We start from the raw sequence: 26,092 nt of genomic DNA, 5'->3' as shown, positions 1-26,092 counted from the left end.
CAGTGAGAGCCAACCACCAGTCTAAGAGGCAAGCAATGCATTGAATTGAATGCATGAATGCATGTTATGGACTTTAAGTTGGATTTAACAAATCCATATACATTTTCAGTTCAGTTTAAACGAGCCTCTGTTAAATTGTGTACTTTTCTTTTTAAAAACCTATTTTGAGAACTGTATGTCCATCCGTTGTCTAGAGTTCGCGTTGAGTTGCAATAAATGCAAACCTCTGTGCAGGTACTTTTCTTTGCTGTCCTGCTCTCTGTGCATCTGGCTTATGAAACACGCTTTGGGTGGGGTGTACCTGGCGAGTAATGCAATAGTTACTTTTACTGGTAACTAGTTACTTTTATAGTGGAGTAACTCAGTTAGTAACTCAGTTACTTTTTGGGAGAAGTAACTAGTAACTATAACTAATTACTTTTTCAAAGTAACGTGCCCAACACCGGACACATCACATTTACAACACTTTTGAAAATGATTATATAAGTAACATATCTTCATAACAGCTTGCTAAGAAACTAAACTAATATTTGAGCAAAAGCAAATCTTAGAACAAAAGCAAATGTAATCATAAACATAACATACCTTTATTTTGGTCGACACAATATTTGATTCCACAGCATTTAAACATATGACTCAAAAACTGTTTAGACATTTGGATATCGTGTGATTAACCTTAACTATTGATTACATGTTTAATGAGCACTAACATTTGTTAATCATCGCATGCATGTGAATAATATATCTTTCTACAGCAAGAAGCTCTATTAAAATGTAACTAATCACTTCGAAACATTTGAACACACTCAAATAACACAATATATCCATCCATCCATCCATTTTCATCCACTTTATCCGGAGTCGGGTCGCGGGGCAGCAGCTCAAGCAAAGCTGCCCAGACCTCCCGATCCACACACACCTCGCCCAGCTCCTCCAGGGGAACCCCAAGGCGTTCCCAAGGCAGCCGAGAGATGTAGTCCCTCCAGCGTGTCCTGGGTCTTCCCCGGTGCCTCCTCCCGGGGAAGACCCAGGAACACAATATATTTTTAGCTCAATAAGGAATAAAACAATAAGCTGATTCTAAATAGAGAAAGAAGCACAAATGGTTAATGCATATCTCAAAACACATTCAAATAAAACAATATATTCTTCAGGATCCATCCTAGAATGTTTTGTTATCTCTTTAACCTTCTGATACCGCACGATTTGATGGGTATGAATGTCTTGTGATGAGTATTCATCACGTTGTCACGTCTTCCTGCTGATATTTTTGCTCTCATTGCAGCAATAATAACAAGATCAATCAGAGATTTGTGATGTTCACCAATTCAAATCCAAATCACCACCAAAATTCTGTGGAGTCTTCCATGGCTTAATATGTGTGTTTTAAAAATTTTGTCAAAATCCATGAAGTAGTTTCTACGTAATCCTTCAAAGTGTATATAAAGTGAATTTTTTAATCCAGCATCCGGATCCAGATCACCTCCAAAATTTAATGGAGTCTTCCATGACCTAATATTTATCTGTGGTGAAAATGTGTTGAGAAACAGTGATGTAGTTTCTATGTAATCCTTCAAAGCGTATATAAAACAAAATGTTGATCCAGAATCCGGATCAGGATCACCTCCGAAATTTAATGGAGTCTTCCATGACCTAATATTTATCTGTGGTGAAAATGTGTTGAAAATCAATGATGTAGTTTCTATGTAATCCTTCTAAGTGTATATAAAGCGAAATGTTGATCCAGAATCGGATCTGGATCACCTCCAAAATTTGTCTTCCATGACCTAATATGCGTCTGTTATAAAAATTTCATCAAAATCCAAGAAGCAGTTTTGACGTAATCCATCAAAACCTATATAAAGTGAACCTTGATCCAGAATCGGATCTGGATCACCTCCAAAATTGGGTGCAGTCTTCCATGACCTAATATGTATCTGTGGTGCAAATTTGTTGAGAGTCTATGAAGTAGTTTTGAAGAAATCCTTCAAAGCCCATATAAAGTGAAATTTTGATTCAGAATCTGGTGTAATATCCGGTGCCACCGGATATCTTGCCCCCCAGGGACGGACGTTATCCTCGGATATCTTACCCCCAACCTGGATAGCTTCCCCTCCTGCATATATATATATATATATATATATATATATATATATATATATATATATATATATATATATATATATATATATATATATATATATATATATATATATATATATATATATATGTTCTCCACTCAGATTGCAATAGCCAATCACAGATTAGTCTTTCTGTCCATCATTTACCTGTATTTTGACATGCTTGGCACCAGAAAGTTATGTTGGATCCAAAGGGATCCAAAAAGGCTAGGACCAAAAGTTATATTGGATCGGTTCCCACTGACCAATAGCATTAGAGCTTACTGCCAACAGCTAGCCAATCAAAGTGCAGCATACAATTATTCATGAGATGACATCACTAATGATGTAGCGGAGGTCAGGAACTAGCTGACAGACGCTGGTTGAAAAAATGGCAACAAGCATGTCAACAACAGCAGAAAATCGTCAGCCAGCGAGGTTTGCTGAGTTCACAGAGGAGGAACTGGTGGAAATATTGAACTCCAAGGATGCCAAAAACACTAAGAAGGTAGACAAGCACGCTACTGACGTTTTAGAAACATTCATATGCTGTTCACAACAAAATAAATTGATCTAACCTACTTGACTCTTTGTTGTTTGCTTAATTTGGGAGGGGAGGTGGAGAACATAACAACTGATGGATGGCAAGTCGTCCAACATAGAGAAATATTGGATTCAGAAAAGTTATATTGGACGAGGCATGTGTGTGTGTGTGTGTATATATATATACACACACACACGCATATACATACATAGAAAAGGAACAAAGCACAGACATTTGAGATGAGAGTACTGCATAATTTAATATGTTCAGGACAGATATTCCAAATGTTTACACCTTTTACAGAAACACACTGACTTTTTACAGTAATCTGGGGTTACCCTAACCCAGTTTTAATTTGAGAGGAACAAATTAAAACTGGAAGTCCTTCATTTTAAACAGATTTTGGACATGTTGAGGTAGAATTTTGTTTTTTGCTTTAAACATGGTTTGTATTGTAATATAATCAACTAAGTCCTAAATTTCAGAATATTTAAACAAATAAATAGTGGGTTTGTTGGCTCACGGTAAGGTTTAATACTGATAATTCTTATGGCTTTCTTTTGCAATAAAATATTGAATTTGTGTTTGTTTTATGAGTGTTTCCCCAAACCTCAATACAATATGTCATATATGGAGCTATTAATGAATAATGTAATAAGTGATTAGAGAATATCTTGGGCTTTATACAGAATTGAAATGGCTTTTGACATTTTGGATTTAACATAATTTATGTGTGTTTTCCATCTTAATTTCTCATCAATGATAACTCCACCAGTGATGCTGAAATTGAAATTGTAACTGAAACAAAATATCTTGGTGGACCTTGCCCAAGGGTCCTTAGTGATTTTCCAGTCAGGCTGGGATTTGAACCGAGGATCCTCTGGTCTCAAGCCCAACGCTTAACCACTAGACCATCACCTCCCCTAATAATCTCCTATAACCATTGAAGTTCAAATCAACTGGCAAAAACATGTTTCACTTTTCACGAGTGTAGGTGAGTTGACCTCTGTTTTGTCTCAGGTCTGCCCAACACTACAGAACTGGACGTGCTTAAAATCATGGCCAAAGTGCCCTGCAAGGAGGACGTCATCTTCCAGAACAGTTCTTTCCGCAAAGCCGTCTCTCGTTACGTTCGCTGCTATTCACAGGTAAGCTACTTTCACGCACAAAAATTATGTTTTTTCTTCTGAGAACCGTCTGTCAGTGCTGCAGTGTGGAAAAGACATCTGGACATCAGTTTTGTACCAGAGAGTTAAGCTGTGGCTGCAGGTGGACCAGATTTTAATCAGACTTCCCTTCCCTTCCCATTAACATATAGTAAGTAAATTGTCCTGTTGTCTCTTTTTGGACAGTCCACAACCTGGTGAAATGTAACCAAAGTAGAGTCCAAAGTTGCACGGTTAATATCTGGTTTTTAAAATTTAGTATCAGACTGGAAGAACTGTGCTGTGAGCCATGTTAACATTCTCAACTTTGACTAATGAAGTACAAGGCTAGAAATGTGTACTAGGTACTTGTTGTGCATGTAGTCCGAGTGTTCTTGTCCTTTGCACACACTCGATGGCCCTGAAACACGTTATCTTTTATGTGGTTTTGTTTTCGTTCCAAGACTACTTTATTTATTTAGAACTTTACCTATTGAAGTAATGAATAATGAAAACATTATCTTCGATAATTATTGGTTATCGGATTATCGGAACTGTGCCCACCACTGCCTAAACCCTAAACCTAACCCTGGAGCCTATCCCAGCAGTCACAGAGTGTGACCTTAACTCTAACCCTGGAGTAGTAGAGAAGCTTGAATCTTCAACTGGACTGGGTTGCTTGACACGAGGACGTTTCGCTTCAAATCGCAGAAGCTTCCTCAGCTAAAATTCTTGCTCTGGTAGTCTGACTTCTGTCTTGACTCTTGTAGAGAAGAACAAACAGAAGCCACAAAAGCTGGAGTTTTAAACCTAAAGCCCCTTTCACATTGGCGTATTCGTAGAGCTGCTCATTGCAGGGTATTGTCTACGCTGAGTTGAGCAGCTCTATGCCCACTTTTAGCAGTTCTACGTGGAGTTTTTGCTCCGTACACAGCAGTATGTTGAGGGCTACGCGTGTAGGACAGAAGAAATTAAACATGTTTAATTTTGTTCGGTGTAGAGCGCTGGACGCAGTTTTAAGTAGGTCTGCGCATCACAGCGTTACTGCATGCAAGTCTGTGCAACACTGCACTCCTGTACACAACCAAAAACTGAGTGCGTCAGCTGGAGAACATGAGAACATGATTGCACAGCACCTGTGTGTTCAGAACAGGAAATCGAACTTCAACTCAGAAATCCAGAAACACAACAGAAACAGTAGGTCGGTCACTCACTCTCTCGTGTGCGCGTCTCTCTCTCTCTCTCTCCCCCCCTCTCTCTCTCTCTGTGTGTGTCTGATCAGACCTGTGACTTTAAAATAAAAGCCACCCGCTGCATGTCGGTGCGATCATCAGCCGACCTGATCGATCAGGTCTGATCAAATCAGCGGACCTGATCGGAGCAACCGGAGCTTTAGGAGCTTTAATAATAATAATAATAATAATGTTAAATGACTCTGTTTTTTAGCCGCACCACAGCTGCAGTACAGAACAGAGCGCACTTCCACCGAGGCAGAAAATAGCACTGAACTGGTTTAATAGCGGCATGGTACACGTGACTGTGTGCACACATTAAAACGCGAACACACGCAGTTGCAATTATGAAACAAACACTGAAAAAGGCTGAGTATGCGCGTATTTCTGGCGTATTTAAATGAAACACAATGCTGCAATGAGCAGCTCTACGAATACGCCAATATAAAAGGGGCTTAACCAGACCCCTCCTACAGAGAGGCAGACTGCTATTGGCTAGTGACTAAACAATTGCTTTAATTAGCACCTATTGTGCTCTAGTTAGCACCCTCCTAATGACAGGGTAGCTGTCCCTCCTAACGATGGGACTGATGCCTCTCTTGACGAGTCTCCTGATGACGTGAATGACTCATTACCATGACGTCCTCGCCTCAAGCAACCCAGTCCAGTCGAAGATTCAAGCTTCTCTACTATCATTACCATGAACAAAAGACTGAAACTGCTTTGACTTGAGTATCACATTGTAAACAGGGGACAAAGCGTGTCTCAGACCCCCTCCCCGGTTAAGGCTTGGTTTCAACTGTTTTACAAAGAATGCTTCCTTAACACCTCTCTCAAACCATTTCTTCTCTCTGGCTAAGATTTTAACTTCCTTGTCCTCAAACGTGTGTTTAGTGCCTTTCAGGTGGAGATGAACTGCAGACTGAGGTCCACTGGTGACCTCTCTGCGGTGCTGGTATAGCCTCTTGTGTAAAAGTTGCTTCCTCTCACCTATGTAGTGTTCATTACAGTTTTCCTGACATCTGATATGATACACTACATTGCTCTGGTTGTATCTAGGGATCCTGTCCTTAGGGTGAACTAATTTCTGTCTCAAGGTGTTGGCTGGTTTAAAGTAAACTGGGATTTTGTGCTGTCTGAAGATCCTCTGTAGTTTTTCCCCTACTCCTGCTAAATAAGAGAGAGACACTCTTCTTCTTCTTGTCTCCGTCTCCTGTCTGTCTGGTCTCTTTGTTCTCTGGGACTTCTGCACTTTGTCCAGGGACCATCGTGGGTACCCACATACTGTGACGGCTTTCCAGACAAGTTGTTGTTCTTCAGCCCTTCCCTCTGCAGTTGTGGGCACCTGTAGGGCTCTGTGTTGAAGAGTCCTGATCAACCCGAGCTTGTGTTCAAGGGGGTGGTTTGAGCCAAAGAGCAGATATTGGTCAGTGTGAGTTGGTTTTCTGTAAACCTCTGTCTGGAGCTGCCTGTTCTCTCCAATCGTAACATCACAGTCCAAGAAGGCTAAATGGTTGTTTCTGGCATCCTCATGTGTGAACTTGATATTTGAGTCCACCAAGTTGATGTGCTCTGTAAAGTCCTCAACTTCCTGTTGCTTGATTTTAACACATGTGTCATCGACATATCTGAACCAGTGACTGGGAGAGATGCCCGTGAACGATGTCAAGGCTGTCTTCTCCACTAGCTCCATGTTCAAAGACTCGTTAGCAGCCTTTTAATGAGCCTTTCATTGGATTCAGGTGTGTTGGAGCAGGGAGACAACTAAGAGTGCCAGGAATGTGGCTCTCGAGGACCGAACTTGGCCACCCCTGCCTTAGTAGAAAAATAAGTCCAGTATTATAGAATGAAACCAAAGATCAAAACCTGTTTTCAAGCCCAAACATTTGTTTGAGAAATAAAAATAGAACGTTTTCCTATAAATAATTATGATGGCTTTTAGAACTAACGAATTTAATTTTAACGATCAACCTACGAGGTTGGACACATAAGAAATTATTAATAGTGAATGACCAGTATTTCACAGTTCCTCTGATCATGCCTCTTCATCCTGGCACCGCTCCACAGCGTGTTTTTCCACAGAGTGACACCTCGGTGCAGGTGTCTTTTTCCGAGTGAAGAACACAGTTATGGGTAGTTGTTGGCACTCTTTTTTTCTTCTGGGCGCGAAGATTCTTATAAACAGACACACGCAGAACACAATGCGCGTGCTCTTTCTTTGCTCACTGCCTCCGGTGTTACCGCTGTGGGACGGATGCGGGACCCGCAAAGAATCAAAGTCATTAAAAACATACAAACTTCTCTCAGTGGCCACGGAGCTCTGCGGTTACCGAGACCATGCAGTGCTGCGGATTTTTCCGCAAGAATTCTATCCTTGTGAGCTGCTGGAGTGCTCTGCATCAAAACAGCGAGCGTAGTCTCTGGACCTGTTGCCAGATTTTGGCCACAACTCCGCACAGCAGACAGAGGGGCAGTGTGAGTGGCCCGCTGCAGTGCTTACCGAGCCCGCAGACTTGGTAAGCGCATCGGAGGTAGTGAGAGCAATCGCGGTGATGCCGACCGGGCCTGCCTGATGAGGACACAGAACACAATGCGCTGTTAAAAAAAAAGAAGAAGAAGCATGCAAAATTGCACTAAAAAAAATCCGCAAAACTGCGAGTCCACAGCTCCTGGATTGAATTAGAACAGTTAGAATCAATCAATCAATCAATCTATTTTTTTTTATATAGCGCCAAATCACAACAAACAGTTGCCCCAAGGCGCTTTATATTGTAAGGCAAGGCCATACAATAATTATGTAAAACCCCAACGGTCAAAACGACCCCCTGTGAGCAAGCACTTGGCTACAGTGGGAAGGAAAAACTCCCTTTTAACAGGAAGAAACCTCCAGCAGAACCAGGCTCAGGGAGGGGCAGTCTTCTGCTGGGACTGGTTGGGGCTGAGGGAGAGAACCAGGAAAAAGACATGCTGTGGAGGGGAGCAGAGATCGATCACTAATGATTAAATGCAGAGTGGTGCATACAGAGCAAAAAGAGAAAGAAACAGTGCATCATGGGAACCCCCCAGCAGTCTACGTCTATAGCAGCATAACTAAGGGATGGTTCAGGGTCACCTGATCCAGCCCTAACTATAAGCTTTAGCAAAAAGGAAAGTTTTAAGCCTAATCTTAAAAGTAGAGAGGGTGTCTGTCTCCCTGATCTGAATTGGGAGCTGGTTCCACAGGAGAGGAGCCTGAAAGCTGAAGGCTCTGCCTCCCATTCTACTCTTACAAACCCTAGGAACTACAAGTAAGCCTGCAGTCTGAGAGCGAAGCGCTCTATTGGGGTGATATGGTACTACGAGGTCCCTAAGATAAGATGGGACCTGATTATTCAAAACCTTATAAGTAAGAAGAAGAATTTTAAATTCTATTCTAGAATTAACAGGAAGCCAATGAAGAGAGGCCAATATGGGTGAGATATGCTCTCTCCTTCTAGTCCCCATCAGTACTCTAGCTGCAGCATTTTGAATTAACTGAAGGCTTTTTAGGGAACTTTTAGGACAACCTGATAGGGTTAACCCTAACCCTAACCCTCCAGGACGGTGTGGGGGCAGCGTGAGTGTCAGATCCTTGCTGAAGACGTCAGCAAGGTCATGGTACTTGGCTGGCACCGCCGCCAGATTGGGGGGGACTAAAACCTCCTCCTTAGCTGTCACACCGGGTGGAACCGAGGATCCTAAACACTGCCGGTGGCAGGTTTCGCTCCACTGAACCACAACCTCAGACGGCCAATCAATCCGGGGATTGTGTTTTAACACCCATGGAAAACCCAAAATCACTCGGGAGGTAGAGGGTGTTACATCAAACACAATCTCCTCCCTGTGATTCCCAGAAACAACCAAAGTCACGGGCTGTGTCTGGTGTGTGATTAATGGAAGAAGGGTGCCATCTAGTGCCCGCACCGACAATGGTGACGGTAAGGCCACTAGAGGGAGCCCTACCTCCTTTGCCCATCTGCTGTCCAGCAGATTCCCCTCCGACCCCGTGTCCACCAGTGCTGGGGCATGAAGGGTTAGATCCCCACTCAGGATCGTGACTGGGATACGTGCAGATTTTCGGGGTTTCCCCGCGTGGGTATTGTGACCCACCCTTAGCCCAGTCTCTAAGGACGAGTGCTGCTGTTTTGACCGTTTGGGGCACTCTCTCTGTATGTGCTTGGTTGAGCTGCAGAGAAAACACTCTCCACGGATCAGCCTCCTTTGTCTCTCATCTGATCGCTTTTTGGCCCTGCTCGTTTCCATAGCAACGTCAGCAGGGGGAGCTGTCGTCACGTGGAGAGCCCTGGCTGTGGAGCGTGGGGAAGTTGGCTCCCTTTAGGACCCGGGAGGAAGAGGGACGGCTTGTGCCTGACCACGCCCTTCGTCTCGCTCCCATCGGTGTTCTGTTAATCGGTTGTCTAACCGTATAACCAGGTCGATAAGCCCGTCTAAATCCCGCGGCTCGTCCTTCGCCACCAGGTGCTCCTTAAGGACCAGAGACAGTCTGTTTACAAAGGCGGTGCGGAGTGCAACAGCATTCCAGCCGGCTCGCGCTGCCGCGATGCGGAAGTCGACTGCATACTTCGCTGCGCTCCGACCCCCCTGTCTTAGCGACAGCAGCACGCTTGAAGCGGTCTCGCCTCTATGAGGGTGGTCGAACACCTGTCGGAACTCCCTCACAAACTCAGTGTAAATCGTTAGGAGCCGTGAATTCTGCTCCCAGAGCACCGTAGCCCAGGCGCGTGCCTCTCCTCGAAGCAAATTTATAACGTAAGCCACCCGGCTAGCGTCTGACGCGTACATAACGGGACGCTGTGAAAAGGCGAGCAAGCACTGCATCAAGAAGTCCGCGCACGTCTCCACACAGCCTGCGTACGGCTCCGGAGGGCTTATGTATGCTTCAGGGGAAGGTGGGGGGTTCGTTGAATGACCAGTGGAATGTCTGTCTCTGGCATTCGGTCAGCAGGAGGAGGTGCTGCAGCAGCGCCCTGAGCATGCGCTTCCACCTGGGCGGTGAGAGCCTCCATCCTTTGAGTGAGAACAATGCTCTGCTCGGTAACTAAGTCCAACGGAGCAGTAAAGGCGGTTAAGATGTGCTGCAGCTCACCTAACATGCCTCCTGCTGGCGCCTGTGCAGCTCGCTCTTCCATTGGCTGTTCAAGCGATGGTTGACGCCCCTCGGGATCCATGATGCTGGCCGAGAAATCCTGTTGGGAAGGTGTCGTGACACGGACCCACAACAGGGGGCGTTAATGAACGGACAATGGACAAGCCAAAAAGTAACAATTTAATGTTGTGAAGTGCACAACGAAGTACAGACAATAATAATATTGCGGAATGTCAATCATACATAAGGTGGCGTGTGGCAGGCTCGAAGATAGAAGACATCTGGTGATAGAAGAGCCGCAACCCACACAGCCTCCACCACCAATGGATCTGAAGAACACCGGAACCGCCAAGCCCTGCGCCCCAGGTGGCCACTGTCTTCAGCAGTCAGACCCGGTACTGCTGGCAGAGAACAGAAACAGTTTGATGAGTGTGAGTACGCACACTCAGTAATCCCACAGTCTGTGTTCCGTTAGGAGGGAGAACCTCCACCTCCAATCACACACTCGTACAGCTCCTTGTGAAACCACTTATCTGGTTGGGGTGTGAGGCGAAGCCGTCGCAGTCCACACCAAATGCCAATACAGCAGACAAGGACACGTCACAGGAAAATGGCTGTAAATGAGATCAGACTCTTGTTCAGTTTAAGCAGAGAAATTACCTGTATGGTAGATTATTTTTCGGCGAGGAGGTGGAGTTGCAGTCCGGCCTTTATGGTGATGGTGATGGGTTGAATGAGTGACAGCTGGTGCTGATGAAGAGCGACAGCTGTCACTCCCAGTGGCTCCGGCGCCCTCTCATGCTTGAAGCCCGCACTCCAAGCAGGGCGCCATCTGGTGGTGGTGGGCCAGCAGTACCTCCTCTTCAGCGGCCCACACAACATGTAAAGCTGAATGTCATCAGCATAACAGTGGAAGCGGAGACCAAAACAACGAATGATGTTGCCAAGTGGGAGGATGTACAGAATAAATAAGAGAGGACCAAGCACCGAACCTTGGGGGACACCTTGTGACAGGGGTGCAGTGGAGGAGGAGCAGTTATTTATGCTGATGAATTGTTGTCGGTTGGTGAGATAAGATTGAATCCATGAGAGAGCAGAGCTGGAGATGTTAAGGGATGTCTTGAGGCGGGAGAGGAGGATGGAGTGACTAATAGTATCAAACGCAGCTGTGAGGTCCAGGAGGGTGAGGATAGAGAGGTGGCCAACGTCAGAGGAGAGGAGGAGGTCGTTTGTCACTTTGAGGAGTGCTGTTTCTGTACTGTGTTTTTGACGGAAACCGGATTGGAATGGTTCAAATAGGCTATTTGAGAGTAGATGTATTTGAAGTTGTGAGGCTATGACACGCTCAAGGATTTTGGACAGAAAAGGAAGGTTGGATACGGGCCGGAAGTTTGTCAGGTTGTCAGAGTCAAGACCAGTTTTTTTGAGAATTGGTGTAATAGCTGCTAACTTGAGAGACGGTGGAACGGAGCCAGTGGTGAGGGAGGAGTTAATTATTGTGGTGATCAAGGGAGCAATGGATGGGAGACAAGCTTTGATGAGAGGGGAGGGGATTGGATCCAGGGAGCAGGTTGGGGTTTTGATACCAGTAATAAGTTTAGTGAGCTGCAGGGGAGTGATGGGGATGAACTATGAAAGATGCTGAGTGTTAATAGGGGGAGATGAGTCAGGTGGAGGGGCAGTGTGGGTTGAGGGGAGATTGAGGGAACTGTAGATGGTATCGATTTTAGATTGGTAGAAAGACAGAAAGCTGTTGCATTTTGTTACTGTAAAGGAGGATGTAGTGCTGTCAACAGGCTTAAGGAGTTTGTTGATGGTGGTGAACAAGGATTTGGGGTTTTTTGTGTCCGAATGAATGACAGTGGAATAGTAGCTGGAGATGGACAGTTAAACCAGATTTTTTTGTACAGTCTCTCCAGTTGGCGCTTTTGGGATTTCATTTTATGGAGTTCAGGGGTGAACCAGGGGGCAGTGTGAGTGAAAGAAATGGTTTTGGTTTTCAGAGGGGCCAGTTCATTGAGACAAGATGAGAGAGTGTGGTTATAGTAGGTCACAAGTTCTGAGGGGTTGTGAGCCAGAGATGGGGGGGACACTGACAGTTTGGTATTGAGTAGAGCAGACATAGCAGATAGGTCAATTGACTTGAGGTTGCGGAAAACTATTTGCCGTTTAGTTTTGGATGTGGTGATGGATACTTTTAATTCAAAGGTTAGAGCCAGGTGGCCTGAGATGTGAAGGTTGTAGTGAGAAAGATTGTGAATTGTAATGCCAGTGGTGCAAACCAGATCTAGAATATGACCATGGATGTGAGTGGGAAAATCTACATGTTGAGTGATGTTAAAACAGTTCAGCAGATCTAAAAATTCCAAGGCAGATTTACAGTTTTTTGCATCAATATGAAAATTCATATCGCCAAGGAGAAGGATGGAGGAGGTGATGGCACTTAGCTGGGTCAAAAAATCTGTGAATTCTGAAAGAAAAGAGGTGTTTAGTTTTGGGGGGCGTTAGAGGACAGCTGTAACTAAAGGGGAGGGACCAGACAGTTTGAAGACAATATTTTCAAATGAGTGAATGTTTGAGAGGGAAATAGTGGTAACTTTAATGTCCTTTTTGTGAATAACTGCTATACCACCACCCCTTCCATCACCACGGGGTTTTTCAATGTAAGTGTAGTTAGGGGGTGTGGCTTGATTGAGACAAAAATAGTCCATGGGCTTGTGCCATGTTTCAGTAAGGCAGAGAAAATCTATGTTATTGTCCATTATGTATTCATTGCGAATGAGACTCTTGTTGTTGATTGAACGTGTGTTGAGAAGAGAAAAGTTCAAGTGACATTGACTGGAGAAGTTCTTGCAGCGTGGGAGAGAGCGGAGATTGGCCAGATTCATGTGCGGTTTGTTGTGATGACGTAGAGCGGAAGTATGTGGGGAACAGTGTGACCAGACGGAGGGAAGAGTGTTGCTAACCCCCGGTGCAGGCTCACACGGGGGGGGCCGACGTTCCTTCGGTGATTCCCGGTGTGCATGTTGCTAACCCCCGGTGCAGGACTGCACGGGGGGGCCGCCGCTCCATCGGCGTGATCCACCAATGTGTCTGGTTCATGCCTCCCGCTCCCATCTACACCATCACCATCGACTCCCAGGACAGATAACTTGGCCACAGTCGACGGTGGACATAGAGGAAGGAGAGAATCAGGATGTTGTGCAGAGGAAAACGGAAATATACCCGAACATACCTGTAAGGTAGGAACGACGTGTTTGTCCTCTGCACGTGGGTTAGCCTCTCTGACTGGTGGTGTCTGGGGGGGGTTTGCTTTCCGGTGCTGCCGGTTGGCGCTGTGGGCTTCCGGGGGGGTTGGGTGCTGGTCTGTGCTCCCTTCGGCTCCTCCCTTGTGGGGCGTGGGTGCGCCTCTGTGCCTGGGGGGGATGGCCCGGGTGCCACGCCGTGGGGCTTCTGGTCCTATTGTCATGGGGTGGCAGTGGCGGGGGGGGGAGAGTTTGACGGCCATCGTTCCTTTTCAGTTGGGTCTGTCTGCTCTGCCATTGGTGGGTTGGGGTCAGGTGCCTGGGCAGGGTGTAGTGCCCCTCCCCGGGGCTTGGGTGTGCATGGCCCCCCATGCCCCGGCCTCTCCCTCCGGGTTTGTGGGGCCCGCCTGTCTCCCCTTTGCTCTTCCGCTGCCCCTGCCGCTCCGGGGTCTCATCCTGCACCTTCCCTGTTTCAGTGACCTCCGGGCGGGGCACCCCGTCCATCTACGGCTCCCTGGCCCCCTGTCCCCCCTGTTGGTTTGCTTCCCCTGGCCTCCGGTGCTCCTCCAGGGCTGCCCGCCTCCCCCCATACCGTGGTTTCCCTGGCACCTCTGCCAGATCTGGGGTTGGGCTGGGGGCCCAGTGGGGCGTGTGTGGGTGGCCTCCTGCTGGCTGCACTGGGGGGCCTGGCTGTTGGGGTGCCTTGTGCTCTTCCTGGCCCCGGTGTCGGGCCTTGCCTCTGGTCTGGGGGCTGGGTCCCGCCCTTGTGTGGCTCGGTGGTCCCTACCTTGTGCTTTGGATTCAGTTGCAGTGGCTCCTTTGCTCCCCATCCTTACCACCGCTCGCTCCCGCCCTCGGGGGCCATGGCCCAGGTGGCGTGGTTCTGGGGCCCCCCCACTGGTGGGCCCATGCCAGTGCCCTGTGTGCTTCCCTCGGGTTTGGGACGGCTCTCTGTGACCCTGTGTTGGGGGGGTGTTGTCGGGGGTGCGTTCCGGCGCACAGTAGTGATCGGATATTTAGCTGTGATCTGGGTCTCTGTGTGTGGATGGTCGCGTGTTTGTTGTTGTCACCACAATTCGGTTTTTGGGTGCTCTTAAGAGGATTAACACTACGGTGTTCTGGATTAGGGTATGGATGCTCACTAATTAGACAACAGACTGTTGCTGTCACTGTTTGTTCATGTGTGGTTGTTTGTCATAGTATGTCATATGGTTGGGGCCCCGTCTCCTCACTGTCTCACGTCACAGTTATTGTCTTCACCACTTGTCTCTTGTTCTTGTCTGTCTTTGTGTTGTTTTGGTGGTCGGCCCTTCCTGATAGAAGCTGACGGTTGGCTTTGAGTAGGATGTTGTAGACTGATCGGGAAGGACGGATGGGGGTCTCACACACACACCACATTCATTCATGCACTACATACCTTCTGTCTTGCAAGAATAAATTGCATATATGCGTATTAATGTTCATAAATGGTTCTGCCAGTGTGGCACTTACCATTGCTATATATGCAGATGGGGGGAAAAAAGGAAGTTAAAATCTTCACCAGAGAGAAGAAATGGTTTGAGAGAATCAGAATCAGAATCAGAATGCCTTTTATTGTCATTATACATTGGTACAACGAGATTAGGGCCATCCAGTTGCAGTGCAATAAAATAGAATAAAAATAAAAATAGTGCAAGAGTATGTATCAAAAGCAAGATATGAAGAAAAATTCAACAATGTAAGGAAAAATATATATACAATTGACACTAGTGCAAGGTGCGGCTAGGATATAAATATATTGCACAGAAATGTATATTGTCCATGGGTGATTGGGCACATGGTTAGGATTGCATGAGGAGGATCAGTGCATGCTGGAGTTCAATGTGGTTATGGCTTTGGGGAAGAAACTGTTTTTCAGTCCGTTTGTTTTTGTCCTTGTGAGCCTGTAGCACCTCCCTGAGGGCATCAGGTCAAACAGGGCAGAGCCAGGGTGAAAGTAGTCTTTGGAGATCGCTTTGGCTCTGCTGAGGTAGCGGGAGGTGTAAATGTCCAACAGGGAGGGGAGAGGGCGGCCGATGATCTTCTGTGCTGCCTTAACAACCCTCTGCATTCTCTCCCTGTCAGCAGCGGTGGAGCTGCCAAACCATACTGTGATGCAGTATGTCAGCAGGCTCTCAATGGATGAGTGGTAGAAGGCCAGCAGCAGATCGGTGTTGAGGTTGTACTTCCTGAGGACTCTCAGGAAGTGTAGCCGCTGCTGAGCCTTCTTGAGGATAGAGGAGATGTTGTTGGACCAGGAGACGCAGTCTGAGATGAGAACGCCGAGATACCTGAAGGTGTGGACCCTTTCCACACGCTCGCCGTTGATGAGAAGGGGGGCAGGGTCGGTGCAGTGTTTCCTGAAGTCAATGATGATCTCTCTGGTCTTCCTAGTGTTCAGAGCGAGGTTGTTCTCTGAGCACCAGGCTGCCAGCTGCCGGATCTCCTCTCTGTAGGCAACCTCATCACCTCCGGAGATGAGACCGACCACTGTGGTATCATCTGCAAACTTGAAGATAAGGTTGTTCTTGTGGTCCGGTCTGCAGTTGTAGGTGTAGAGGCAGTAGAGGAGGGGGCTCAGCATGCAGCCCTGTGGAGAGCCGATGCTCAGCATGCGGGTGGAGGAGAGGTGGGGGCCGAGTCTCACAGTCTGGGGACGGTTGGAAAGAAAGTCTTTAATCCAGGCACATGTGAGAGGGTGGAAGCCAAGAGTGTCCAGTTTTATGGTGAGTCTGTCCGGGATTATTGTGTTGAAGGCAGAACTATAATCCACAAAGAGCATTCGGACATAGCTCTGCGGCTGCTCCAGGTGGTTTACAGCAGAGTGGAGAGCTACGGCGATGGCGTCCTCTGTGGATCTGTTTGCCCTGTATGCAAACTGGTGAGGTTCGAGGTCTAGGGGGGAGGTGGTCCTTGATGTGCTGAAGAACCAGTCTCTCAAAGCACTTCATGATTACCGGGGTGAGGGCCACCGGGCGGTAATCATTCAGGCTGGTGATGGGAGACTTCTTCGGCACCGGGATTATGGTGGAGGTTTTCAGGCAGGACGGGATGACTGCTTGGTCCAGGGAGAGGTTGAAGATCCTGGTGAAGGTGGGGGCAAGCTGGTTGGCACACACTCTGAGCACCTTACCAGGTACTCTGTCTGGGTCAGCAGCTTTCCTGGGGTTTACTGCAAGGAGCACTCGCCTGACATCATGCTCTTTTACAGTGAGTGGAGTGGTGCGGGGACCAGGTGGAGGTAGGGGGAGGGCAGGAGCATGTGAGTGCAGCTGGGAACATCCGAACCGAGCAAAGAAGCCATTTAGCTCCTCTGCCAGTGGTGCACTCAGGTCCGCTGTTGGAGCATCACAACCCCGGAAGTTTATGATGTCATGTATTCCCTGCCAGAGAGAGGGGTGAAGGAGGCACTGTATGTGAAAAAGTTAAAATCCAGCCTTAACCGGGGAGGGGGTCTGAGACACGCTTTGTTCCCTGTTTACAAGGGTACTCAGGTCAAAGCAGTTTCAGTCTTTTGTTCATGGTAATGAGTCATTCACGTCAAAAGGAGACTCATCAGGAAAGGCGTCAGTCCCATCGTTAGGAGGGAAGCTACCCTGTCATTAGGAGGGTGCTAACTAGAGCACAATAGGTGCTAATTAAAGCAATTGTTTAGTCACTAGCCAATAGCAGTCTGCCTCTCGGTAGGAGGGGTCTGGTTAGGTTTAAAACTCCAGCTTTTGTGGCTTCTGTTTGTTATTCTCTATAAGGGTCAAGACAGAAGTCAGACTACGAGAGCAAGAATTTTAGCTGAGGAAGCTTCTGCAATTTGAAGTGAAACGTCCTCGCATCAAGCAACCCAGTCCAGTCGAAATTCAAGCTTCTCTACTATGGAAACCACCTGGACAACTGAGAGCCTTCACAGAAATCTAACCCTGGAGCCTATCCCAGCAGTCACAGAGCCTGATCCTAACCCTCACCCTGGAGCCTATCCCAGCAGTCATAGGGCATGACATTAACTCTAACCCTGGAGCCTATCCCAGCAGTCATAGGGCGTGACCTTAACTCTAACCCTGGACACTGCCTGTTGCACGGCTACATACAAACACATTCACACCTTCAGTCAATTTAGAGGTCCCAGTTCACCTAACATGAATGAGTTTGGAAACTGGAGCACCCGGATGGAACCCATGGAGAACATTCAAACACCACGCAGAAAGCACCAAGTGGGAAGTGATCCCATGACCTTCTTGTTGTGAGGTAGCAGTGCTAACCACTCAGCCACCATCTGCTCCCATGTCTTCATTAGTCTTTGACAAAAGTTTAAGTACTAAGCCTCAGTCTCAGTCCACAGCCGCCACAGCTCTGTGGTAAAGTGTAAAACAAAGAGTCCATACAAAAGACAACTGATGAAGTGTCTGCTCACTCGGTAGACCTGAGTCTGGGCTCGGGTCAGTTTGAAATCACATAAGCACTGCAGTGCTGGTTGGTTCCAATAAATAATGCATGTGTTCGGTGTCTGTGGGCTGATACCCATCCTGTCGTGGCTCTTGTACAGTACTTCAGTGAAAATCTTGCTTGCCTCTACTGGTGGTTGGCTCTCACTGCGGTATTGTATCACTTCCTGTTCCGGAGCACAGCGGTGTTTTTCTGTATCTGTTAGCTGTTTAATCTGCGCAGTTAGATTGATCTAGTTATCTAGATTACGATTTGTTTCCCAGTGTAATCTTTACGTGCCTTAACTAAAGCACTCATTCTGCTGAATCACCTCTAAATTATTTACACATTATTCACTTTGCGTGTTTTTAGGAATCCGCTAGCTTAGCGTAGCTACTAGCTCTTAGCCGATTTAGCATGGCGGCTTCTCCTGTTTCTCCCGCACTTTTCTGCTCTGGGTGTGAAATGTTTAGTTATTCCTCGGCCTCCTTTAGCAGTAATGGTACTTGTAATAAGTGTAGCTTATTCGTAGCTTTGGAGGCCAGGCTGGGCGAATTGGAGACTCGGCTCCGCACCGTGGAAAATTCTACAGCTAGCCAGGCCCCTGTAGTCGGTGCGGACCAAGGTAGCTTAGCCGCCGTTAGTTCCCCCCTGGCAGATCCCGAGCAGCCGGGAAAGCAGGCTGACTGGGTGACTGTGAGGAGGAAGCGTAGCCCTAAACAGAAGCCCCGTGTACACCGCCAACCCGTTCACATTTCTAACCGTTTTTCCCCACTCGACGACACACCCGCCGAGGATCAAACTCTGGTTATTGGCGACTCTGTTTTGAGAAATGTGAAGTTAGCGACACCAGCAACCATAGTCAATTGTCTTCCGGGGGCCAGAGCAGGCGACATTGAAGGAAATTTGAAACTGCTGGTTAAGGCTAAGCGTAAATTTGGTAAGATTGTAATTCACGTCGGCAGTAATGACACCCGGTTACGCCAATCGGAGGTCACTAAAATTAACATTAAATCGGTGTGTAACTTTGCAAAAACAATGTCGGACTCTGTAGTTTTCTCTGGGCCCCTCCCCAATCAGACCGGGAGTGACATGTTTAGCCGCATGTTCTCCTTGAATTGCTGGCTGTCTGAGTGGTGTCCAAAAAATGAGGTGGGCTTCATAGATAATTGGCAAAGCTTCTGGGGAAAACCTGGTCTTGTTAGGAGAGACGGCATCCATCCCACTTTGGATGGAGCAGCTCTCATTTCTAGAAATCTGGCTAATTTTCTTAAATCCTCCAAACCGTGACTATCCAGGGTTGGGACCAGGAAGCAGAGTTGTAGTCTTACACACCTCTCTGCAGCTTCTCTCCCCCTGCCATCCCCTCATTACCCCATCCCCGTAGAGACGGTGCCTGCTCCCAGACTACCAATAACCAGCAAAAATCTATTTAAGCATAAAAATTCAAAAAGAAAAAATAATATAGCACCTTCAACTGCACCACAGACTAAAACAGTTAAATGTGGTCTATTAAACATTAGGTCTCTCTCTTCTAAGTCCCTGTTGGTAAATGATATAATAATTGATCAACATATTGATGTATTCTGCCTAACAGAAACCTGGTTACAGCAGGATGAATATGTTAGTTTAAATGAGTCAACACCCCCGAGTCACACTAACTGTCAGAATGCTCGTAGCACGGGCCGGGGCGGTGGATTAGCAGCAATCTTCCATTCCAGCTTATTAATTAATCAAAAACCCAGACAGAGCTTTAATTCATTTGAAAGCTTGTCTCTTAGTCTTGTCCATCCAAATTGGAAGTCCCAAAAACCAGTTTTATTTGTTATTATCTATCGTCCACCTGGTCATTACTGTGAGTTTCTCTGTGAATTTTCAGACCTTTTGTCTGACTTAGTGCTTAGCTCAGATAAGATAATTATAGTGGGCGATTTTAACATCCACACAGATGCTGAGAATGACAGCCTCAACACTGCATTTAATCTATTATTAGACTCTATTGGCTTTGCTCAAAAAGTAAATGAGTCCACCCACCACTTTAATCATATCTTAGATCTTGTTCTGACTTATGGTATGGAAATAGAAGACTTAACAGTATTCCCTGAAAACTCCCTTCTGTCTGATCATTTTTTAATAACATTTACATTTACTCTGATGGACTACCCAGCAGTAGGGAATAAGTTTCATTACACTAGAAGTCTTTCAGAAAGCGCTGTAACTAGGTTTAAGGATATGATTCCTTCTTTATGTTCTCTAATGCCATATAACAACACAGTGCAGAGTAGCTACCTAAACTCTGTAAGGGAGATAGAGTATCTCGTCAATAGTTTTACATCCTCATTGAAGACAACTTTGGATGCTGTAGCTCCTCTGAAAAAGAGAGCTTTAAATCAGAAGTGTCTGACTCCATGGTATAACTCTCAAACTCGTAGCTTAAAGCAGATAACCCGTAAGTTGGAGAGGAAATGGCGTCTCACTAATTTAGAAGATCTTCGCTTAGCCTGGAAAAAGAGTCTGTTGCTCTATAAAAAAGCCCTCCGTAAAGCTAGGACATCTTTCTACTCATCACTAATTGAAGAAAATAAGAACAACCCCAGGTTTCTTTTCAGCACTGTAGCCAGGCTGACAAAGAGTCAGAGCTCTATTGAGCTGAGTATTCCATTAACTTTAACTAGTAATGAGTTCATGACTTTCTTTGCTAACAAAATTTTAACTATTAGAGAAAAAATTACTCATAACCATCCCAAAGACGTATCGTTATCTTTGGCTGCTTTCAGTGATGCCGGTATTTGGTTAGACTCTTTCTCTCCGATTGTTCTGTCTGAGTTATTTTCATTAGTTACTTCATCCAAACCATCAACATGTTTATTAGACCCCATTCCTACCAGGCTGCTCAAGGAAGCCCTACCATTATTTAATGCTTCGATCTTAAATATGATCAATCTATCTTTGTTAGTTGGCTATGTACCACAGGCTTTTAAGGTGGCAGTAATTAAACCATTACTTAAAAAGCCATCACTTGACCCAGCTATCTTAGCTAATTATAGGCCAATCTCCAACCTTCCTTTTCTCTCAAAAATTCTTGAAAGGGTAGTTGTAAAACAGCTAACTGATCATCTGCAGAGGAATGGTCTATTTGAAGGGTTTCAGTCAGGTTTTAGAATTCATCATAGTACAGAAACAGCATTAGTGAAGGTTACAAATGATCTTCTTATGGCCTCGGACAGTGGACTCATCTCTGTGCTTGTTCTGTTAGACCTCAGTGCTGCTTTTGATACTGTTGACCATAAAATTTTATTACAGAGATTAGAGCATGCCATAGGTATTAAAGGCACTGCGCTGCGGTGGTTTGAATCATATTTGTCTAATAGATTACAATTTGTTCATGTAAATGGGGAATCTTCTTCACAGACTAAAGTTAATTATGGAGTTCCACAAGGTTCTGTGCTAGGACCAATTTTATTCACTTTATATATGCTTCCCTTAGGCAGTATTATTAGACGGTATTGCTTAAATTTTCATTGTTACGCAGATGATACCCAGCTTTATCTATCCATGAAGCCAGACGACACACACCAATTAGCTAAACTGCAGGATTGTCTTACAGACATAAAGACATGGATGACCTCTAATTTCCTGCTTTTAAACTCAGATAAAACTGAAGTTATTGTACTTGGCCCCACAAATCTTAGAAACATGGTGTCTTACTCTGGATGGCATTACCCTGACCTCTAGTAATACTGTGAGAAATCTTGGAGTCATTTTTGATCAGGATATGTCATTCAAAGCGCATATTAAACAAATATGTAGGACTGCTTTTTTGCATTTACGCAATATCTCTAAAATCAGAAAGGTCTTGTCTCAGAGTGATGCTGAAAAACTAATTCATGCATTTATTTCCTCTAGGCTGGACTATTGTAATTCATTATTATCAGGTTGTCCTAAAAGTTCCCTAAAAAGCCTTCAGTTAATTCAAAATGCTGCAGCTAGAGTGCTGACGGGGACTAGAAGGAGAGAGCATATCTCACCCATATTGGCCTCTCTTCATTGGCTTCCTGTTAATTCTAGAATAGAATTTAAAATTCTTCTTCTTACTTATAAGGTTTTGAATAATCAGGTCCCATCTTATCTTAGGGACCTCGTAGTACCATATCACCCCAATAGAGCGCTTCGCTCTCAGACTGCAGGCTTACTTGTAGTTCCTAGGGTTTGTAAGAGTAGAATGGGAGGCAGAGCCTTCAGCTTTCAGGCTCCTCTCCTGTGGAACCAGCTCCCAATTCAGATCAGGGAGACAGACACCCTCTCTACTTTTAAGATTAGGCTTAAAACTTTCCTTTTTGCTAAAGCTTATAGTTAGGGCTGGATCAGGTGACCCTGAACCATCCCTTAGTTATGCTGCTATAGACGTAGACTGCTGGGGGGTTCCCATGATGCACTGTTTCTTTCTCTTTTTGCTCTGTATGCACCACTCTGCATTTAATCATTAGTGATCGATCTCTGCTCCCCTCCACAGCATGTCTTTTTCCTGGTTCTCTCCCTCAGCCCCAACTAGTCCCAGCAGAAGACTGCCCCTCCCTGAGCCTGGTTCTGCTGGAGGTTTCTTCCTGTTAAAAGGGAGTTTTTCCTTCCCACTGTAGCCAAGTGCTTGCTCACAGGGGGTCGTTTTGACCGTTGGGGTTTTACATCATTATTGTATGGCCTTGCCTTACAATATAAAGCGCCTTGGGGCAACTGTTTGTTGTGATTTGGCGCTATATAAAAAAAAAATTGATTGATTGATTGAAAATCACACATAACGTTTGTGCAGCTCACTTTCTTTGCCCTCACCAGGCGACTGGCTGGTCCATCCTTCTCTTCCTGATTGCACTGGGAGCAGCGGGACGCCTCATCAAGCCGTGTTTTGATGACCATGCCACCTTCCTGCAGACACGTTACTGGAGCAACTACTTGGATGTGGAGCAGAAGCTCTTTGATGAAACCTGTGTGCTGCATGCCCGTGACTTTGCCCGCAAATGTGTGGTGCAGTTCTTTGAGGATATGGGGGAGGATGCCGTCCTCCGCCTTCCACACCCACCCTTCACCAAACCCTTACGAGATGAATGGGGTGAAGAAGAGCAAGAGGACAGACTTCATGGGATAACAAAGCAAGACCAGATGGACCAGCTACTGAACAGCTGGTACTACAGTAAACCTGAGCTCGACGTCACCCGGATGGCCTACAGACCCCAAAGGTGTGTTACCTGGGAGGACCAGGATGGACGGATTTTATTTTCTGATGTATAGAATAAACTGAAGGTGGATCACTTCAAAGTCAGCAATACTATGTAGCTAACATCAATTCCGGTCTGGTGACAGAGTGGATATTTACCATTTTTCTACGAACACTGTGACCAATGTGCTCATTTTTATAAGACAGTATTTCATGAGCTCCCCAAAATGAACACACACGCACACGAGACAGCAAAAATGTATATGAGTTTCATCCATTCCAGCCAACTTATGTAGACAGTAAATTATAAAAAAAAAGCTGCCATCTTGTGACTCAACAAGTTTAAACATCACATAATAAAGTTGATTAGCTTGTAATGAACGTTGATGCACCAGCTTCATCATTAAAGAGTACATTTGTTTTGTCTGTGTAATACCTGTAGACGTGACGCCCCCCTGTGGCATAGTTAGAGGGTGCTGGACGGATGACAGCAAATTAAGATAACCCGCGGTTCATTTTACCTGTCCTCTGTCCATTGTGTCACATACTCATGTCATGTCAGCTTTAAACTAGCAACTGCATGCAAAAAATGATACAAGATGAAATATGCAACAGTTGGCCTGGGCAATTTGGCCTAAAAATAAAATCTCAGATTTTTTCAGAAAAAAATTGACTTTCATTTTTTTCCTGATCTTGTTTAGCTTTTGTTTTTTGTGAGATGTGCTCAGTCCCTCTAGTAGGGGCAGGTGCGCCATCTGGCAGTAGAGAGATGAAACTTCTGTTAATGCGTCAGTCTGCTCCATTTCATTAACTTTTACCCCCATTTCGTTATTATCAGTCCCCATTTCATCCCATTTAGCTAAAAAACTTAATAGAAGTACTTAATTGAATCATATTTGGAGTCAGTCTGCTCCATTTCGCTAAGTTTAACCCCCGTTTCGTTATTATCGGTCTCCATTTCGCTCATTCACTTAAAAATAATTAAGTTAAAGTAATTAACTGAATCATATTTAATCATATTTGGAGTCAGTCTGCTCCATTTCATTACGTTTTACCCCCGTTTCATTATTATCAGTCCCCATTTTGCTTAAAAATAATTCAATAAAATTAACTGAATCGTATTTGGAGTCAGTCTGGGTCAATCTTCCCAATTTCGTTACTTTTTACCCCCATTTTGTGATTATTAGGCTCCATTTCATATTTTAATATAGCCACACTTGGGTAAATTATTCCACCAGGGTAAGCTGCTTTTAGCGGGAGTTTGTGCTCTTGTTCCCCTCGTCGTGTGGCATTTCTCCCATGCAGCTGGATGCCTCTGTTTTAGATGCTGGAATAAGTTTATTGTGCAGCTGCGTTTTGTTGCAGTGGGCTTTAGACAAACACTTGTTCCACGTCTGTCCCAGCAATCCCAAACCACTGACGAAACTCGCTCTTCATTAGCAGTTAGCCATCTTTGTTATTGTGTGAAGGAAACGGGGGGGGGGGGGGGGGGGTGCTGCGGAAGGTCTTGGGGGCAAAAAGGTGCGCCGCAGCAAGAGGAGAAAAAACTGAAATTTTTTTATTTTTTAAATCGTCTTCAACAAAAAACTCAAATTAATCAATAAAATGATATATCCTACAGGCCTATGCAACAGCATGGAAAAGTACAAATGAAATCAAAGAATTGATAGAATGTGTGGCTGGGGTTTATACCAAAACAATAGCCATCAGTAGTTGTCAGTACTGTTGAGGAATGTGCCTCCAGGAGCAGTAGCTCCTGGTAGGGCTTCCCTTGCCAAACTGGTGCATGGTGAGGAGACAGACAAAGGACAGTTAAAAAAGGCCGATGTTTATTGACAATAAAGGACAGAATCACTTCAATCAGACCAGAGAAACTGGGGCGTGGCCTCCTCTGAGAGCCAGGCCTGGGGGTTAGACTTAGTACCAGAGCAACCTAGGTCAAAGGTCAATGATTGATTTTGTAATCGTGTCATTAGACCTGCGACAGTGTGTCTTGGACACTCAGATGAAGATAGCAGGGCTGTGAAAACTCAACGGATCCACGGGATTCCGCGGATTTCATCATGGGGAGGGGGGGTGGGGTGTTAGTGATGTACTCTTTAATCATGAACATCACTGAGTTTTTAAAATGCTTATCGCAAAGCGTTCTCTTTTTTTACGACATCGTGTAAGTTTTATAAGTTCTTGGACACTGATCTGTGTGTTACAGATACAAATCCTTGCATCCGTGGAGGAAAAATACCACTCAAAACGTAGCTGTTACGACAGTTGTCGTAAAGCAGGACTGGTTGGGTGCTGCGGCGACGCTGTGTGGCTCCTGTGCGACGCTGAAGCTAAACTTAGCATGTGGACATCCCAAACTTTTAGAGCTTTCAAGTTTTTAAAAGAAGATTTGTGCAGCATCAGACAGAACGAAGATGGCGAGAAAGACGGTTTGGAAAAGTCTGATAAGGACAAGAATCCGTGAAATTGTTCGCTGGCTTCATCAACACACCTGAAAGATAAAAGAAACGGGAAAAGTGAACTTTGCCCTCTCAGGAAAACACGGTAAGAATTTTTCTCTCTCTGGAAAATAAACATTCTGCTGTTCAAACAGGATTTTAGATTATGTGACTTTTTTCACTAATCTAGACTTTCTGTCATTGTAAAAAAGACATTGTGGCTTTGAATGGATTTAGGCTGCATGAATTTACACAAGAATATAACTGACTTTTTAGTATAAGTTATGTTATTGATATTTTACCCTGATTTTCCACATATTCTACAAGCTTTTTCTATTCTTTTCTGTCTTCATAAATTTCATGTAGATTAATTGTTCTGAGTTAATGCATAATTTGGTTTACAATTAAAAGGAAAATCATTCCAGGTCCTACTTCCACGTCATATTCTGTTATTTCAACATCATCACTGACAGTTTAAATGAAAGGTTGAAGATAGGATCATTTAAATATCCACTAATTTTGAGATTTGTTCTTCCAGGAGAAGCTGAAAAAGTATCATTAGATAAAAATTTAATTCTGGGGCCCCACAGGGCCTAG

At 45.2% G+C, this 26,092-nt stretch overlaps 1 protein-coding gene and 1 long non-coding RNA gene across 2 annotated transcripts in view; one reads left to right on the top strand and one right to left on the bottom strand.

The window, feature by feature from the left end:
- The window catches only part of calhm3 (calcium homeostasis modulator 3), a 47,366-nt gene extending 24,142 nt beyond the window's left edge, over window positions 1-23,224 (top strand). Inside the window, exons 3-4 of the mRNA XM_034165464.1 lie at window positions 3,685-3,812; window positions 22,676-23,224. Coding sequence (XP_034021355.1) covers window positions 3,685-3,812; window positions 22,676-23,128 — 581 coding nt within the window. The 3' untranslated portion in view covers window positions 23,129-23,224. The remainder of the gene's footprint in view (window positions 1-3,684; window positions 3,813-22,675) is intronic.
- LOC117505929 lies at window positions 59-12,501 on the bottom strand. The gene is made up of 3 exons (XR_004559311.1): window positions 12,491-12,501; window positions 5,881-5,885; window positions 59-190 (listed from the first exon to the last, which is right to left on the bottom strand). It is a non-coding gene; the product is annotated as an uncharacterized LOC117505929 (long non-coding RNA).
- Window positions 23,225-26,092: the final 2,868 nt, after the last annotated feature.

The sequence above is a fragment of the Thalassophryne amazonica genome, unplaced genomic scaffold (genome assembly GCF_902500255.1).
Source record: "Thalassophryne amazonica unplaced genomic scaffold, fThaAma1.1, whole genome shotgun sequence".
Lineage (NCBI taxonomy): Eukaryota > Metazoa > Chordata > Actinopteri > Batrachoidiformes > Batrachoididae > Thalassophryne > Thalassophryne amazonica.
This window is presented reverse-complemented; position numbering and strand designations above follow the sequence as displayed.